The sequence below is a fragment of the Mustela nivalis genome (assembly GCF_964662115.1).
Source record: "Mustela nivalis genome assembly, chromosome: 2".
Lineage (NCBI taxonomy): Eukaryota > Metazoa > Chordata > Mammalia > Carnivora > Mustelidae > Mustela > Mustela nivalis.
In genome coordinates, this window is record NC_139021.1 from 99,316,908 (window position 1) to 99,336,780 (window position 19,873).

The window sequence follows — 19,873 nt, forward strand, 5'->3', positions numbered from 1 at the left end:
TTCGTTTCTTTTGATTTCTAATGTTTATAAAATACACAGTCTCTACTGGGAGTTACTGATCCATGCCTCTTTGCAATTTAGCTACTGAGTTTTGTATTTTTCTTATTAATCTCTGTTATCTTGTAATAAATAATTGTTTCTATAATACATGCTAAAATATTTTTTTCAGAACTGTTTGCCACTTTTTATTTTTTTACTTAAAAGGTCCATAAGTTTTATCTTGTCAAATCTGCCAAGCTTTCTGTTTGAGATAATTATTAAATTCTGGGCTTAGAAAGTTACACTCTCTGTCCCAAGGTTTGACACATTTAAATTCTAATGTCTTCTAACTTTTCCAGGAGGGTTTAGCTGCTCCTTTGTACTGCTCAGGCCATCCCCACTGTCAGCCCCTCTGGCTTGCTCCAGAGATCCAATGGAAGGCAGCTGGCATCTAATTTTTCCCTACCACATCAGCCTGTCTTCTTTTCCTAATACCCCACTTATCAGTCTGATACTTTCTGTTTATTTTACTACTGTCGAACTAACATTTCCCACTAGAACACAAGCACCATGAGAGCAGGGATCTCGTATGTCTTATTGACCACCATATTCCTGGCACCTAGAATGGCCTGACATGCATAACAGGCCCTTGAAAAATATTTACTTCACAAACAATGTTAATTGTTAATTGGAATGATTTTTGGTCTAGAACACCAGACAAAAGATACAGCTTTAATTATCTTCTATTTTTTTTTCACATATTAAAATTAAGAGATAAAGTGCTGTAAGGTCTCAGTTAGCCAGCATTAGGAAGGGCACTATATAAAACTGAACTTTCCAATAAGTGAGGCCAGTGGTTTGAAAGGTTAGGCCTTTCAAGCAAGGCCAGTGGTTTGAAAGCTTTTTGTAAAGCATTATAACTCCTCTATGAAACAGAAATACTAGGAGTCGGATTCCTTGGGCAGTCTGTCACTCTATAGTCTGCACTGTTGGGGAGACTCCTGATGTGCTTTGAGGAGCCCCAGGGTTCCAGAGAGCAGGCCTCTTGGACACACTGTGGGGGGTCACCGCCTGAACTCGAGCACAGAGCAAGCGATGTCCACCTCACGGGTTTGGGCCGGGGGTTAATGATGACACGCGTGTGGCGTGCAGGGTCTCGGCTCAGCGCAACGGAGCTTTAAGACCACTAGAAGGAAAGCAGAAAGTAAAGGGCCCCTTTAAAAGATCTCGTTGTCTTATCTTGGAAATGGGCACAGATTATTACTCTACTCTCCCTGGAAAGCCTTAACTCTCCAGTTGAACCTTGAGTCCCTAAAAACAGCATCCTTACAGACACATGCACAGAGGGAAACAAGTCTAGGGAGAAATACAGCAAGTATCCTGGGAAACATGTGGATAATGTCACATTCTTCTAACCTTCTTATATGTAGTCAAGTTTTCAACAGTGGATCTGTATTCCTTTCCTATATTTTCACACTTTTATGATCAAAAAAATTTTTTAAACATATGTATACAAGGAAATAAATTTGGGGTCAATCTTCCAGACACGAGGCATTTGTTATCTAAACTTTTGAGTGTCTACGACGCAGCAGTGTACAGGCTACTGGAGCATTTACAGGAGTGAAACAGCTCCTATCTTCAGATCCTCATAATATGCCCTGCTGGGGTCAGTGACAGAGGAAAGTCACTCTGCCTGAGATCCGCCAGGACTCCAGATGAGAGAGCCCAGGGCAGAGTCTGGCAGGCATCTGAGTCAGCAAAAGGAGAGGCGGATGAGCACTCCTCAAAAGGCAGGCGTGAGAGCACTGCAAGCCCAGGAAAGTGTGGAGAGTTTAGTGCCGCTGAAGCCCCAGGCTGAGGAAAGGAGATGTGCAAGGCGGCTCTGTCAGCGCTGCCTGTGGGAACAGAGTCTGTCCTTCATCCCCAACCCACAGGACATTTGTTTGCAAGCACAGAAGTGATGCAATCCTAGCCCCCATTTTAAACGGTCGCTCCAAGAGCAGAATAGCATCAGGCAGGCGGGTAAGGAGACTGGTAACTGGACTATTATGGAGGTCCAGGTGAGGAGTCAGCACTAACCTAGAAATTGACTGCCTTCTGAGAAGCTGAAGGAGACACATATATATGGAAAGATATTCAAGCTCGCAGATTGGAATATTAATATTATTAATATGTCTATATTACTCAAAGCAATCTAGAGATTCGAGGTAATCTCTACCAAATTCCAATGGGGTTTTCATAGAAATACAGCAAGTGCTACTAAAATCTGCACAGAAACACAGAAGACCCCAAACAGCCAAAGAAACCTGAAGAACAACAAAGCTGGAGGCATCCTGCTTCCTGATTTCAAACTATATTACAAAGCTACTGAAAACAAAACAGCACGCTATTGGCATAAAAACTGGAACAATGAACAAGAGAACAGAAGGGCGAGCCCAGCACCAAGCCCATGCATAAATGATCAATTCACTTACCACTGAGGAAGCAAGAAAATACATGGGAAAGACAGACACTGCAACAAATGGTGTTGAGAAAACCAGACAGCCAAGTGCAAGGAAAGAACCTGGACCACTACGCTATGCCATACACAAAAAATTACCTCAGAATGGATTTAAGACCCGAACAGAAGACCTCACATCATAAGATTCCTAGAATAAAACCTAGGTGGTAAGTTCCCTGACACTGGTCTTGGCAATGATTTTTTTGGATTTGAAACCAAAAGCAAAAGAAACAAAAGCAAAAATAAACAAAGAGGACTACATCAAACCAAAAAGCTGCTGCATAGCACAGAAGACCATCAGCAAAATGAAAAGGCAACCTATGAATGGAAGAAAATATTTGCAAACGATATACCTGACGAGGAATTACTACCCAGACATATAAAGAATTCCCACAACTCAACAGCAAAAATCAAATGCGCAGAGGATCTGAAAAGAATGTTTTCAAAGACAACACAATGCACAGATGGCCAACAGGTACAAGAAAAGATGCTTTCATCATCAGGGAAATGCAAATCAAAACCACAATGAGAGACCACCTCACGCCTGTCAGAATGGTGACTAAGATGCGGAGAAAAGGGAACCCTTGTGTGCTGCTGGTGGGAATGTAAACCATTGCAGACACTGTGGAAATAGTATGGAGGGTCCTCAAAAACTGAGAACTAGAACTACCATATGATCCAGCAATTCCATTTCTGAGTATTTATCCAAAGGGAATGAAAACACCCACTTGAAAAGACACCTGTGCCCCCTTGTTCACTGCAGCATGTTTATAAAAGCCATGATGTGGACACAACCCAAATGCCCACAGATGGATGGATGGATGAAGATGTGATGCAAACACACACATGCGTGTGTGCACATGCACGCACACACACAGGAATATTATACAGCCATAAAAGGAAGGAAACCTTGCCATTTCCAACATGGATGGATCTTGAGGTCGTTATGCTAAGTGAAATCAGTCAGAGAAAAACAAACACCGTATGACTTCACTTATATGTGGAATCCAACATGTTTCTAAAAACCAAAAACTGAAACACTGAACTATTACATACCGAGTATCAGACAGGTGGCTGCCAGAAGGGGGTGAAAAGGTGCAAATTTCCAGCTGTAAAATAGTAGGTCCTGGAGATGTAATGTACAGCATGATGAGCAGTTAATAATGTTGTATATCTGAAAACTGCTAAGTGAGGAGATCTTAAAAGTTCTCATAAGAAAAGAAATGTAACCGTGGTGGTGGATGTTAACTAGACTCGGTGTGATCATACCGCAATAACCAATCATTATGCTGTACACCTGAAATGAGTATGTTATGTGTCAATTATATCTCCATAAAAAAAGGAAAAAAAGACTGCCTTCTGAGTTGAATAATTAAATGCATAAAGGGAACAATGTCTCTGATAACTGAGAAGGCTCTGAGATTGAAGCTTAATTAGTAAACTCACTACCTCAAAACAACAGATCAAGTATATTCCTATACAAAAGCTGGGTTGAGAAAGAAATCTGAGAGAGGAATCTGGGCAACAGAGCAATGTCTAGTGGGAGGGAGACGCAGGAATGGGAAGACACCGACCATTCCAGTCATATTGTGCCCGAGCGAGCCAGCTCTTGGAAACAAGCACATCCCACTCCTGTAAGCAAAGCCAAGGATCAAACCCAGTGCCGCTCTGAGTTGGGTTTTTGGTGTCTGACATCTCAGTAAGGAGGTTCCCAGACAGGGGTCATGACTTTCAAATCTAATAAGCTAATACCTATTAAAGATGAATGAATAGGTACTCTGGTTTACAAACTGGTCTTCTGTGAATTTATTCAGTTTCATTCAGTGAGACTCTGGTCATCTCTATGCGAACTAACTGGAAGGTCAGTGCTAGAACCTGAAAGCTAAGTCCAAGACCCTTGGTAACGTGCAGCTGCTCTGGGTTAATCATGTGTCTTTCTTCTGACAAAACAGCCTCCTGCCCTTGTATACATTCCTCTAAAACTTTAACAGTAATAAATTTTTTTAAAAAATTTATTTAAATTCTAGTTAGTTAACATACAGTGCAATATCGGTTTCAGAATTCAGTGATCCATCCCTTACATACAACACGCAGTGCCTGTCACAACTAGTGCCCCTCTTAATGCCCATCACCCACCTAGCCCAGCCCCCACCCACCTCCCTCTATCAACCCTCAGTTTGTTCTCTATTGTTATGAGTCTCCTATGGTTTGTTTCTCTCCTCCCCCACCATAGGTTCATCTGTTTTGTTTCTTAAATTCCACGTATGAGTGAAATCATAAGGTATTTGTCGTTCTTTGACTTCTTTCACTCGGCATTACAATTTCTAGCTCCATACATACCACTGCAAATGGTAACATTTCGTTCTTTTTGATGGTTGAGCAATACTCCTGTGTGTGTGACATAATGCTGCTACAAATACTGGGATACAGGTGCCCGGTCGAATCTGTATTTTTGTAACTTTCGGTAAAGACCCAATAGTGTGATTGCTGGGTCATAGGGTAGCTCTATTTTCAACTTTCTGAGGAGCCGCCACACTGTTTCCCAGAGTGCCTGCACCAGCCTGTGTTCCCACCAACAGTGTGGGAGGTCTCTCCTTTCTCTGCATCCTCACCAACACCTATTTTCTTGTGTTGTTAATTTTAGCCATTCTGACAGGTATAAGGTAGTATCTCATTTTCTAAAAAATTTATTTATCTAACAGCATGAACGTGAGCGTGTGCAAGCAGGGGAAGGGGCCAAAGGAGATGGAGAGAGGCAGACTCCCCATTGAGCGCGGAGCCCAACATGGGGTTCGATCCCCAGACTCCGAGATCATGACCTAAGCTGAAATCAAGAGCTGGTCGCTTAACCGACTGAACCACCCAGGCGCCCCTCACCATGGTTCTGATTTGTGTTTTTCCTGCTGGTGAGTGATGTGGAACGTCTTTTCATCTGTCTGTTAGCCATCAGATGTCTTCTTTGGAAAAGTGTCTATTCAGGTCTTCTGCCCATTTCTTTTCAAAATTTTATATACTTCAGAGAAAGAGAGCTTGAGCAGGGGAAGGGGCGGGAGGGAAGCAGACTCCCCACTGAGCAGGGAGCCTGACATGCGACCTGATGCCAGGACCATGACCTGAGCAGAAGGCAGACGTTTAACCAACGTTTAACCAACCGTTTAATCAACCAGACGTTTTACCAACATTTAACCACCCAGCCACTCCACCCATGGTCCACTTAACAGGATTATTTGATTTTAGATCCCAACCGTTTATCAGACATATCATTTGCAAATATCTTCTCCTATTCTGTGGACTGCCTTTTAGTTCTGTTGACTGTTTCCTTCACTGTGCAGAAGATTTTCATCTTGATGAAGTCCCAACAGTTCATTTCTGCTTCTGCTTCCCTTGCCTCTGGCAACATGTGTCATTATAAGTGTCCACAGCCGAGATCAAAGAGGTTGCTGTTTGAATAGTGATAAAGTTTGGGAGAACTGGTACCAAATACATCCAGGCGGAAGAACTGATAGGATTTAGTGAGTGCCTGGATATGAGAGTTGAGGGTAAATCCCACGATTCTGGTTTGGGCGCCTGAGAAAAAGGAGATACCGCTATCCAAGACTGAAATACAGGGGAGATGAGGACGGACGGGATGATCTTAGCATCAGAAAGCCCCTGGGACACCCGTATGGAGAAGAAATTAGAATTTCTCTAATTCACATTAGAGAAATGTGAGCCGTAGCTGGATTCAAGAGCCATGACCGAACAGGCGGTAATGGATACAATTGCTGAGGAAGGAGTAAAACAACAGAAACCTGGGTATCAAATCCTAATGATTAAGAGGAAATTGAGAGGGGCGCCTGGCTGGCTCAGTCCGTGGAGCATACGACTCTTGATCCCAGGGTTGTGAGTTCGAGCCCCACGCTGGGTGTAGAGATCACTTAAAAATAAAATCTCTGAAGGAAAGAGGAAAGTGAGAGAGGAGATGATAAAGTACACTGGGAAGAAAGACTGGGCCAGATGTGGCTGGACCAAAAAGAAGGCAGATCATATAAGCTAAGAGAAAAATGCAATCAACGAAGTGAAGGACACAAAGTGTCCCCTGGAGTTGGCAGTGGGATCATGGGCCTGCCGTTTCAGATGATCCATCCCAAAAGTAAAGGCTATCATGACCCAATAAAAATGCTTCACCTTGAAACTATGAATCTAGAAAGTACGAAGATAAGACAAGTCATTCTGTCCTGTCCACTGAGCTGACCCTGCTGTTTCACGGTGGCTCCTGCTAGTGCCCGGCTGCAGTAACTTTGTGACTGGGATATGACACAGCATCAACACTGTGGACTAACCTGGGTAACTGCCCGAAAAACTCATCGGCCCGCAACACAGTCCTGGTGCTTCCCTGCACTTCCACAAGCCAGCGGTGACCGGGGAAGGGAGGAGCTGAATCTAGCCTCCCTTTTCTGTACCTGCTCCTGCTCCTGCTCCGCAGCACAGCTGAAGCTCTGGTTCTCCCTTCTCTCACAGGCCCGCCTTCTACATTCCGATACAAAGTCATCAGAAAGCTAGGGATCTCTTCAGAAGAGGAACAATTTGTTTGTGGCAATTCTCTGCTGAGACCGTAAAACCAAAACAGAAGCCAGGAAACAGCCCGGTGTGGGCTACAGAAAGAGCTCATAAATGATCTCACCAGTAAGCTTGCTCTCAGCAAGCCCTTTCACATGTTAATTCCCTTGTGCCATGTTTCTAACTTCCCATCCAAACCAACAGAGTAGCTTAAATCTATATACTACTTTAGCACTTAACATATTTTTTATGGATTGGGGAAATGACATCTAAGGAATGTCAACTGTCACCAACAGTGCAAGTACCCACATGGCCAACAGTGATGTCTCTAGTGGCTCAGGGGAACAAAAATAGTCTTTTTTTTTTTTTTTTTTAATCAAAATTAGTTTCAGGTTTCAACTGCAACAGTAAGGAAAATACAAAATTAGAGAAATAAATATTTTAAGAGATGTGCACAGCAGTCTCCATTTAAATCTGTGACTCCCACCAAGATTTATGCTTTGGTGAGTCACAAGATGAAAACACTACAAGAGCTTTGCTTACTTGACAAGCTGTACTGCTGACATGTTACTCCGGGAGGCCGGGAGGCACAGAGGGAGTAAGACGATAGGCAAATCGTCTACTATTCTCTTGAAAAATGGCATAAATGATGTTTGTCTTCGTCATTCTTTGCTGATGACACGCAGGCAAATCATTCATCACTATCATTTTTTCTGTGCCAATAAACCCAATTAGGCTTGAGTCAGCAAAAATGAGCATCTATGTACAATTAAACATGGTTTCAACAAAAACAGAATTTTTCTGTAAAGGAAGGAATTTTTTTAAAAGTTTTTATAAAGCTAATATGTATTTATTACAGAATATTCAGAAAATGCACAAAAAGGAGAAAACAAAAATCATCCATAATCCTACCTCCTCACCCCTGGGTATAGTCACTGTTAAATAATGGCACATTTAAAAAAAAAAAAAACATTACTCAATAGTAATGAAAAATAAAAAGTCAATTTAGCTTAAAGCTTCAAGTGAAATAAAGCTCACAAGGCTGTAGCCATGAAATATCTTAACCGAAATGGCCACTTACCGTCCCATCATTAGCATCTCTTACTACATACATAGTCCAGTCCTTGCCTCAACCCAGTTATTTTGAAAAACTTCAAATCTACAGAAAAGCTAAAATTAACCCCAGATCACCTAGACTCACCAGCTGTTAACATTTGGCCATATCTGCTTTTCCTGTCTGTATAAATGTCCTTTTCTGTTCTTGTTGGTTGTTAAACACTTGAGTACTCTAACATGTATTTCCTAAGAATAAGGACATTCTAAGGGAAAGTAATAATTTTTGTGGATTAGCCAAACTGTTTTTTAAAAAAGATTTTGTTTATTCATTTTGAGAGAGAGAAGGAGAGAGCACGAGTGGGGAGAGGGACAGAAAGAGCGACAGAGAAAGAGAGGACGAGGGAGGAGGAGGGCCAGAGGGAGAAGCAGGCTGGCAGAGTCCCCATTGAGCAGGGAGATGGACATGAGGCTTGATCCTAGGATCCTGGGATCATGAACCGAGCCGAATGCAAAATTTGTACCTCTAGGGGCACTTGGAAGGCTTAGTTGCTTAAGCCTCTGCCTTTGGCTCAGGTCATGATCCCAGGGTCCTGGGATTGAGCCCCTGCATTGGGAGTCCCTGCTCAGTGGGAAGCCTGCTTCTCCCTCTCCCTCTGGCTGCCACTCTGCCTGTTGGCGCTCTTGTGCATAAAATCTTTTTAAAAAATCTGTAATTTGATCTAGAAGACTGACCAAGACAATGAGGCAGACTCTGTAATGCTGTGGTTAGACTGAGGTATTAAAGCTGATTTTCTTCTTCTTCGCCCCACACCATGACTCCTTCCTCTGAAAGTTTCTCAACGTCGCCATCACGACCTTTTGAGCCAGATAATTCTTTGTTGTGGGGGCTTGTGTGTGTGTTGTAGGATGTCCAGCAGCACTGTTGGCCTCTAGATGCCAAAAGCACTGCACACCCAGCTGTAATCCTGAGCGAGTCCCTGGGCATTGCTAAGTGCCCCTGGCGGGAGAGACTCTGCTCTTGAACAACGGGTCCCAGAAGTCCCGGTGAGTGGCAGCACAAACGAGGACAGTGTGCATTTATCTCCTGAACGCTTACTATGTGGCGGCATGTTCTGGCATTCTGCAGGTCTGAAGATCATTTAGTTCCTGGAATGAGCCTCTCAACCGGCTGGCGTAGCCCCATCTTACGGATGAGGGATGGATGCAGTGAGGCTGAACGGCTTGCACAAGCCACACCGACCCCGGGCTGCCTGGACCCGCTGGTACTGCACCCACGGCCGCCTGCTCGGACACCTGCTCCCAAACATGCCCTCACGTACTTACTCCCTGGTACGTCATTTTTCTCTTTCCTACTCATGCCAACCCCGAAGCCTTTTTTGGGCAAATCCACTCTACACCAGCCTTCAGACCGCTCCAAGACCACCTGACACAACACCAGTGTCCCGGGCTCCTCGGAGCAGCAGGACTGTCCCTCTGGGAAGGGTTCTAGCAACCACAGAAAACCTGGGGCACTGCCCACGCTCATTCTGAGCAGAAAGCTCACTGAGGACTTGCTTCCCCCCTCGGGGAGCTTGTGTACTAGTTAATCTGGGACAACCTCAGGGAGTTTGTGTACTAGTTAATTCGGGACAACCTCAGGGGGCTTCGTACTAGTTAATCCGGGACAACGGCTCCCACCGTGCCTGGCATGAGGTCAGCTAAGTACCGGCTGGGGGCCAGCTCCTCTCCAGGACGGCAGCTGCTCTCAGGGCAGGGATCTCTCACTGTGTCCTCACAGAGCCCCAGTGCTTGGCACACACTAATTTCTCAAACATTTTCTGGCTTCCTTCAAAACCTGAGATCCAACACTGAGGGAACACGACTTAGCTAAACTACTGCTCTTGGTTAAAAGTAAAAATACTTTTGCTGGGACATACTCTGCCCCCTCCCCCGCTCATGTGTTTGCCTGTGTTCTCTCTCTCTCTCTCTCAAATAAATAAATAAATAAATATGATCTTTAAAAAAATAAATGTTTTTTGAGCAGAAGTCCATGTACAAGTGAAATGAAGGAGATGCCGTTCGCATCTACAGAGCTGACATACATAGTTTCAACTACTTGTACTGAACGCCAAAGACCCACAGCACATGATGAGATGCGTTGTGTAAGGCAAACAGAACCCATGACACCCGTGGCAGGAAAATGTTTCTCGTTTTATCAGTAGAGCTGGTCTCAGGTCTGGTTTCCATGTTTTAGCTCAGCTTTGATGTTGCAGGACAAACTCCACAGGTGATCTATGGTGGCTCCCAGAGATGCTTGGGAAACTGACCCCTATGTGGTTCCAAAGCCTGAGGAATGTACTCAGACTAGACTAGACCGGCCTGGAGAGGCCGAGCCGCATGGCTGGGTAATCCTTTCTCGCCCACCACTCGATGCTCAGAAACCACCCTACGGCTTAACCACAGGCTGATGTGGCCACCTGGCAGGTAGGGGAGAGGATCTCTAGGACCCATTTACTCAAGACTGGACCTAGAAGGACCTAGAACAGGACAGCTGTGTTTTCTGACATGTTCCACAACCTTGAGAAGTTTTATTTGTCTTGGAAATGTGGCCCGTCTCTGCAATTATCCCACCTGCACCAACCACCTGGGCCCTCTAGATAAGTAAATGGCCGAGTTACTCAAACTCCAGTAACTCGAGTTACTTGACTTCCATAACTCTGTACTTATAACCATTCTTCGTCACTAGAACCGTCATGTGGTTCTCAGTCCACTGAGTGAGCCGGGCAGTGCCTGTCCAAAGGGGCGCTGTGGGGACAGCTGAGATGTCCCGGAGCCGAGGGAAGGGACGGTACCGGGTGCTACGCTTCGTCATCTGGGCACAGAGCCGGTGGCCTCACCCAGCGTCCTAAAGGGCTGCGCCGGCACAACGAAGTGTCAACCGGCGGCCTCGAGAGCACAGTGCCAGGCCTGTGGTGGCCGTGCGGCCCCACGGCCCTGCCCCTCCACCCCGTACCTCGGGTAGGATGAACTGCTCCACGGGCTTGTACCACAACCTGTTCACCTGCACGCCGCAGCTCGGGGGGCTGAAACGGGCCACGAAGAGAGCCTCCTGCAAACGGGGGTGGGAGGTCAAAAAGTAAGATTTTGCGTTAGACACTGTGTATGCGGCAAGTTTTCCAGTATTTTCTGTCTTGGGCAGCTTAATCCTCGATGGCCCCAACCAGGGTTATTATGCATCTCCTGATGCTGAGACACCATCCTGTTTTCCAGCACAGTCAGTTATTATGTAGTTATTTAAGGTAACAAAATCTGTCCTAAAGTTCTAAAACATGAAATAAAATCCACATAACCTTAAAAAAAAAGCCCACCTTGAAATGAGGAGCATTAGGGGAAGCATGAGGTGTTAAGTCAAGATGAATTATTAGGCTTAATCCCAAAGGTTAAGAAGAAACTGAAAGATCACATCTTTACACAGAACAAAGGTACTGCAGGAGCCCCCCTACCCCCATTCAGAAAGAACCTTTACAAGAAAAAAATGGCACAGACACAAAAAAGGAACATAAAAGAAGGCTGATTCCCACTGTGTCTCTAGGTACTCCTCGTTAACGGCACTTGGCTCTAAGGCGCTTTGCACAGTGTTTTTTACAATCTGTGGCAACCCCGCAGTGAACGAGTCCAGAGACGCCATTCTTCTGACAGCATTTGCTCACTTTGTGTCTCTGTGTCACATTTTGGTCATTCTTGTGTATTTCACATTTTTCCATTATTACTGTGTTTGCGCTTTGGTGATCTGTGATACTGCTTTAATTGTGGGGGAGCCACGAACTGCTCCCAAATAAGATGGCAAAGTTACCTGATAAACCCACTGACCAGCACTTCCTCACCCCGCTCCCTCTCCTTGGGCCTCCCCTATTCCCTGAGACACAATATTGAAATTCAGCCACTTAATACCTCTACAATAAGTGTTCAAGTGAAAGGAAGAGGTGCCTGTCTCTCACTCTAAATCAGAAGCTAGTGTGGTCCACAATAGTCAAACGATGGGAAGAGCCCAGATGTCCACTGACAGATGAATGGAGAAAGAAGATGTGGGGGATATATACAATGGAATATTATGCAGCCATCAAAAATGAAATCTTGCTGGGGCACCTGGGTGGCTCAGTGGGTTAAAACCTCTGCCTTCAGCTCAGGTCATGATCTCAGGGTCCTGGGATTGAGTCCCACATCAGGCTCTCTGCTCAGCAGGGAGCCTGCTTCCTCCTTTCTCTGTGCCTGCCTCTGTCTACCTGTGACCTCTGTCAAATAAATAAATAAAAATCTTAAAAAAAAAAAAATGAAATCTTGCCATTTGCAATGACATGGATGGAATGAGAGGGTAGTATACCAAGCAAAATAAGTCAATCAGAGAAAGACAATTATCATATGATCTCACTGACATGAGGAATTTGAGAAACAAGGCAAAGGCTCATAGGGGAAAACAGGGAAAAAATAAAACAACATGAAACCAGAGAGGGAGACACACCATAAGAGACTCTTAATCTTAGGAAACAAACTGAGGACTGCTGGAGGGAAGGAGGTGGGAGGTTGGGGTAACAGGGTGATGGACATTGGGGAGGGTATATGTTATAATGAGCACTGGGTATATGTAAGATTGATGAGTCACAGGCCTGTATCCCTGAAACAAAAAATACATTATATCCTAATTAATTAAATTTAAATTTCAAAAAAACTTAAAGGATATAAACCTAAGAGTTAAATAAATTATAATACAAGCCAAGTTAACACACACACACACATACACACACAAAGCTAGTGTGATAGAGCTTAATGAAGAAGGCAAGTTGAAAGCAGAGATAGGCTGAAAGCTGGGCCTCTCGTTCTTCTTTGCGAACACAAAGGAAAAGTTCCTGAGGGAAACTCTAAGGGCCTCTCCAGGGAACATGTGAAGTGGAACACCCTTCTTGCAGATACAGAGTCGTCATCTGGACAGAGGGCAAAACCAGCCATACCATCGCCTTAAGTCAAAGCCCAATCCAGAGGAAGGCTCTGACTTCAATTCCTTCAATTCCATGAAGGCTGAGAGAGGCGAGGAAGCTGCGGGAGAAGAGCCGGAAGCCGGCAGAGGTGGGTGCAGAGGCGTAAGGATGGAAAATGTCTCCATAACCTCAAAGTGCCAGGTGAGGCCGAAGGTGCTGATGGAGAAGCCACAGCAAGTTCTCCAGGAGACGGAGCAGAGATCATTCAGGAAGGTGGCTATACTGACAGACAGATTATCAGTGTGTAGACAAAGCAGCCTTCTGCCAGAAGGAGACCGACTTGCAACTTTCCTAGCTAGAGAGAAGTCAACGCCTGGCTTCGAAGCCTCAAAGGACAGGCCGACTCTCTTGCTGGGGCTCATGCAGCTGGTGACTTGAGGGTGCGCGCTCATCTGCTGTTCTGCAAATCCCAGGACCCCTAAGAATTATGCTAAATCCACTCTGCCTGTGCCCTATGAATGCAACTACAAACCCTTGCATCCGTTTATGCGTGGTTTCTGGATATTTTAAACCCACTGCTGAGACCATTGTCAGAAAGAAAATATTTCTTTCAAAACATGACTACTCAGTGACAATGTACCTGATCACCCAGGAGCCCTGACAGAGACATACGAGATGAGTGTTGCTTCCACGCCTGCTAACACCGCATCCGTTCCGCAGCCCATGGATCAAGGAGTCATTTCGACCTTCAAGTCTTTTTATTTAAGTAATACCTTTTGTAAGACTGCCACAGACTCCTCGGATGGATCTGGGCAAAGTAAACCCAAAGTGTCCTGAAAGGATTCACCATTGTAGGTGCCATAGACAACATTCATGAGTCCCGGGAAGAGGCCCAATACCGACATGAACAGAACCTGGAAGGAGCCGATTCCAGACCTCATGGAGAACTCTGACAGGCTCAAGTCACTGCAGATGTGGTGGAAATAGCAAGAAAACTAGAATTAGAAGTGAAGCCCGAGGATGTGGCCATATGGCCGTGATCTCATGATGAAACTTTCATGGAAAAGAACTGGCTTCTTATGGGTGAGCAACCAAAGTGGTTTCCTGGGATGGAAGCGACTCTGGGTGAAGACTCCATGAAACCACTGGAATGACAAAGGATTTAGGATGCGGCACGAACATAGCTGATACAGCGGCTGCAGGGTTTGCGAAGTGGACCCCAATTCTGAAAGAAGTTCTAATTCGGAGAGAACACTATTGAGCAGCATCATGTGCTACAGAGAAATCATTTGTGAAAGGAAGAGTCAGCCAGTGAGGCACCCTTCACACTGTCTTATTTTAAGAAATGGCCCTGGCCACCCAAGCCTTCAGCAGCTGCTACCATGGTCAGTCGGCACCAACGGACATCAAAGTAAGACCCTCCACCAGCAAAAAAATCATGACATGCTAAAGGTCAGATGATGGTGAGCATTTTTTAGGAATAAAGTATTTTTATTTTTTAAAAAGATTTTATTTATTTACTTGAGAGAGAGACACACAGAGATAGCAAGAGAGAGCACAAGCAGGGAGGAGAGGGAGAAGCAGGCTCCCTGCTCAGATGCGGGCTTGATCTCAGGACCCTGGGATCATGACCTGAGCTAAAGGCAGATGCTTAACAACTGAGCCACCCAGTGCCCCAATAAAGTATTATTATTTTCAGATTTTATTATTTATTTATTTGAAAGAGAATGAGAGAGAAAGAGAGACAAGGGCAGGGGGAGGGTCAGGGGGAAAAGGAGACTCCCTGCTGAGCAGGGAGCCCAGTGTGGGATTAGATCCTGGGACTTTAGGATCATGACCTGAGCCGAAGGCAGTCGCTTAACCAACTGAGCCACCCAGGGCCCCCCAATAAAGTATTTTTAAATTAAGGTATGTGCCTTGTTTTTTTGACATTTGCATTAATATTAATACTATGGCACGTGTAATAGACGATAGTAAAGTGTAAACACAACTTACAGGTGCACCAAGCAAAAAGTTCATTTGACTTGCTTTCCTGTGACATTTGCTTTCTGGTGGTGGTCTGGAAGCGAACCCACAGTATCTCGGAGGTATGTCTGTACTGTTTTCTTTGAGTCCTTCCCAGTTTGTTTCAGGCAAGAGCATTTCCTACTTCTCTCATGCATATTCTTATAGGCCACCTTATTACAGGAGAAACTTCAGTTAAAGCTATGAAGACCACACAGAATTTTAGGATTGTGGGGTTTTAGCGGATTATGCATATTTCTTTCATTAACACCAGTTCTTGGCCATACAGTGGTAATACCTTTTGTATTTTGAGTACCTGCCAACCTATTAGCATCCACCTTAGAATAGGCCTTCCTTGAGCACAAAGATTAACTTCTTGGCTAACAATATGGCAACTAAAAGATAAATCAACATTATCAAAATACTGTCTGGGCCAAGCCTCTTCACTGATAATTCAAACATTAGGAATGGTTAAAAAAAAAAAATGCAACATATACTAAGACAATTAAATGGATCAAAAGGAGGGATGCCTGGTTGGTTCAGTAGGTTAAGCATCCGCCTTTGGCTCAGGTCATGATCCCAGGGTCCTGGGATGGAGCCCCACATAGGGCTCCTTGCTCAGCGGGGAGCCTGCTTCTTCAGACTCTCCCTCTGCCTGCTGTTCTCCGCTTGTGTGCTCTCTCTCCCTCTCAAAAATAGTCTCTGCTAGCCAATTTAACTGCCTGCTAAGACAAAACAAAACAAAAATCAATACTCTTCAAGGAATATAATAGATCCAGAGATCCTGTGATGAATTATTCACAATATCTAGGATACAATCCAAAGTACTTAATATAAGACAAACCAATCAATACCCAAGAAAAAAGACAATAATCAATAAAGACAGAACTCAACATGATTCAAATATTAAACTAAACAGATAGGATTTTAAAGTCATTATTACATCTAAGGTCAAACCTGTAAAGAAAATATGTTCAAAATGAATGAGCTCAGGAAATTTTAGAGAAATAAAACTACAAAAGAGAATTAAAGGGACATGCAAGAACTGTGAAGTACAATATCTAAAATACACTCATCAGTGAAGTTCAACAGCAGATCTGAGATGCAAAAGAGTCTGTCAATATGAACCCAGATGGAAGGAATTATCAAATCTGAAAAACAGAAAGAATTTTTAAAAAATGGACACAGCCTCATGATCTGTGGAACAATGGCAAAAGGTCTAACATGCAGGTAATTGGAATCCCAGAAAGAGTGGAGAAAATGGGCCTGAGGAAAATTTTTTGAAGAAATAATAGCTGAAAGTTTCTCAAATTTGGTAAAAAACAGATTTACAGATAGAAGAAAGTTGCCAAACCCTGAGCAGCACAGCCAGAAAGAATAAACCACACCCAAGGTACAACACAACCAAACTGCTTAAAACCAAATACAAAGGGGCACGTGGGTAGCTCAGTGGGTTAATTCTCTGACTTTGGCTCAGATCATGATCTCAGGGTCCTGGGATCGAGCCCCACATCAGGCTCCCTGCTCAATGGGAAGCCTGCTTCTCCCTCTCCCACTCCCCCTGCTCGTGTTCCCTCTCTCCCTGTCTTTCTCTGTCAAGTGAATAAATAAAATCTTTAGAACAAACAAACAAACAAATATAAAGAGAAAATCTTAAAGGCAGCAAGGACAAACAGACGAAAACACCACTTACACATACCATACATAGGGACAACAATATGAAGGATAGTTGGCTTCTCACCAGAAACAATGAAGGTCAGAAAATATTAAAACGGCATCTTTAAAATACTGAAAAGAAAAGAAGTCAACCCAGACTTTCTATATCCAGAAAATACTCCAGAAGAAAACAGGGGGAGGGGAGAGAGGGAGACAGAATAAAGACAAAATAAAAACATTTTCAGAAAAAGGAAAACGAATCAAATTCATTACAGTAAACTTGCACATTCAGAAAACCTGAATACTCAGGAAGGGATGAGGGGCACTAGAAATGTAAATGTGTGGGCAAATATAAAAGATGATCCTCTAGATTACTTTAATACATGTTTAGCTATTTAAAGCACAAGTTATAACACTATACTCGTCTTATATTTTACATGAATGCGTACATTAATTTTAAGAAAAATGACAATATAGGATGTACACTGTAATCTTTCTGTCAACTACACATAAAAAAGAGGAGTGCAAAGAGCTGTAGCTGATAGGACAACAGAGAAACTGAAATGGAATTCTAAAAAATACTCAAACCCAAAAAAGGTAGGAAAGAGGACCAGAAACAGAAAATCGTAGAATAAAGAGCAAAATCAAAAACAGTTTAATAACTGCATTAAATGTAAATGGATAAACACTCCATTTAAAAGGTAGAAGAGATTCTCAGACTAGATCAAAAGGAAGACCCAACTATATGCTGTCCTCAGGAAACACAATTTCTTTCTTTCCTTCTACTTATCTATATATCTATATCTATTAAAAAAGAGGGGTGCTTGGGTCTCTCAGTCCATTAAGCATCTGCCTTCAGCTCAGATCATGATCCTGAGGTCCTAGGATTGAGTCCCACATCAGGCTCCTTGCTCATGGGGGTGCCTGCTTCTCTCTCTCCTTCCACCTGGGGCTCCTGCTGCTTGTGCTCTCTCTCTGGCAAATAAATAAATTAAAATCTTTAAAAAAAAAAAGAATAATACATCAATACATCATGACCAAGAGAAGAGGAGGTTGATTTAACATTTCAGAATCAACAGATGTTAATTCATCCCACTAACAGAATAAAGGAGAAGAACCTGGAAACATTCTATATGCCCAGCAACTGGAAAATGGATAAACATGTTGCTGGAATACAGCTTAGCAATTAAAAAGAGGAAAAGGGATAGGGCACCTGGCTGGCACAGTGGGTAGAGTATGTCCTCTTGATCTCAGGGTTGTGAGTTCAAGCCCCACATTTGGTAAAAAGCTTACTTTAAAAAAAAAAAAAAAAGAAAGAAAAGGGAAAAATCATGAATACATACAAGCACATGGATGAGCTACAAAAACATGTTGAGTGAACGACGCCTTACAGAGGGGAGTACTTTATGATTCTATTTACATATGAAATATCACAAACAAGCAAAACCAGTTTATGATAACAGAGCAAAAAAAAAAAAAGGGAAGAGTGGCCACCTCTCAAAAGTGGGACAGGGCGATAGGGGTTTGGGTTTGGGTTACACAGCTTTATGCAGTTTAAATTAACCAAGGGGGTGCTGGCTGGCTCAGTCAGAAAAACATGTGACTCTTGATCTCAGGACCATGAGTTCGAGCCCCACAGTGGGTGTAGAGATTACTTAAATAAATAAAAACTTAAAAAAAAAATAACTGACCTAATGTACATTTCACTGTGCATAAATTAAAAAAAAAACACAAATATTAAAGCCCAGTTAATGGAAAAAAAAAAAAAAAGTCTAGTTAATGATATGCATGTGGAAGTACTTAGGGACAAAGTGTCAGGATGCCTGAAACTGACTCTGAAATACAGTCAGGAAAAATAAGAAGATAGATCATTGAACAACTTTATATATGATAAAGCAAATACAGCAAACTTTTTTTTTTTTTTTAAGATTTTATTTATTTGAAAGAGAAAGGGAGAGCATGAACAGGGTGAGGGGCAGAGAGAAAGGCAGACTCCCAGCTGAGTAGGGACCCCGAGGTGGAGCTGGATCCTGAAACTCCAGGATCATGACCTGGGTTGAAGGCAGACGCTTAACTGACTGAGTCACCCAGGTGCCCTGAAATATAGCAAAATGTTAACTACTGTAAAAATTAGGTGGCTACATGGGCATTCACTGTATAATTCCTCCAAGATTTCTACAAATGGATCTCTTCAAATACAATTCCTTCCTAATATACTCCTTCAGATGTACTCCATGAATAAATCAGATTACCCTACATACCAGGAAGAGAGTAACCCCAGTTGTTTTAAACTTTGAGTCCCTCAACATCTTTATTACAAAAGACATTTGAAGTAGCTGTTAGTCTTGTATTATAGAGACAGACTTTCAGGGTTGGAACGAAGAGACACTAATACTTGCTTATACCTCAGAGTCCCAAAGTTTCCGCATTCATTATCAACTTTTGTTATTCCTTAGGCTTTAGGGGATTTTAGGTTGGGAATTTCTAATCTGCCCCAACCTTTTCTTTTCTAGATATAACACATTATTTTTCACTGGTATTCTGTGCCCTAACCAGCATATTACTTTATTATGCTATACTGTATCCAATCAGTAAGGGAAGAAAAGTGGAAATCTTCCAACCAGATGTAATTATATAGTCTTCCAGTCTACTATATGCCATGAGGAAAAAGCTGGTATTTTTTAAAAAGAAAAATGGGGAAAACCTTGTACAAAACAAAGCATTACCTCTTGTTCTGCCTGATAAAGCTTGACCGTGATGTTCCTCTGGAAACCCACATCACTGGCATCATAAAACACCCCAAGACTGGTAATAACGATGGGGTAGAGAACTCGGAAGCTCACGCTGACAACTCGGTCCTCAGAAATTCCTGATGAAGTGTCTTCAGAAAGACTGAAAGCCTCAATTTCCTGGTTCAAAACTAAGGAAATCATAAGAAAGAGTTTTACATAACCAAACAAATAAAATCTTACAATTCTTTCACAAATGGCAGCAATTAAGGAAATTCTTCAGAAATATGGCTGCTTCTAGGAAAAAAATAAGTTAATTTTGAAATTTAAGAATGAAATTTTTAGCTACATCTAGATAAAATATTTAATTATCAAAACTACTTTAATAAGTTTTTGTATGTACACGTGTGCATATGTATGTCTAAATGCCATAGAGGAATAATCTATTAGGAAAGTTT

The 19,873-nt window shown here is 43.0% G+C and overlaps 1 protein-coding gene across 1 annotated transcript in view; it reads right to left on the reverse strand.

Annotated features, from left to right (window-relative positions):
• B3GALNT2 (beta-1,3-N-acetylgalactosaminyltransferase 2) overlaps positions 1–19,873 on the reverse strand; it is a 59,756-nt gene that overhangs the window by 15,455 nt on the left and 24,428 nt on the right. Inside the window, exons 4-5 of the mRNA XM_082720741.1 lie at positions 19,413–19,606; positions 11,067–11,162 (exon numbers count right to left, since the gene is read on the reverse strand). Of these exons, the coding sequence (XP_082576867.1) occupies positions 11,067–11,162; positions 19,413–19,606 (290 nt within the window). The remainder of the gene's footprint in view (positions 1–11,066; positions 11,163–19,412; positions 19,607–19,873) is intronic.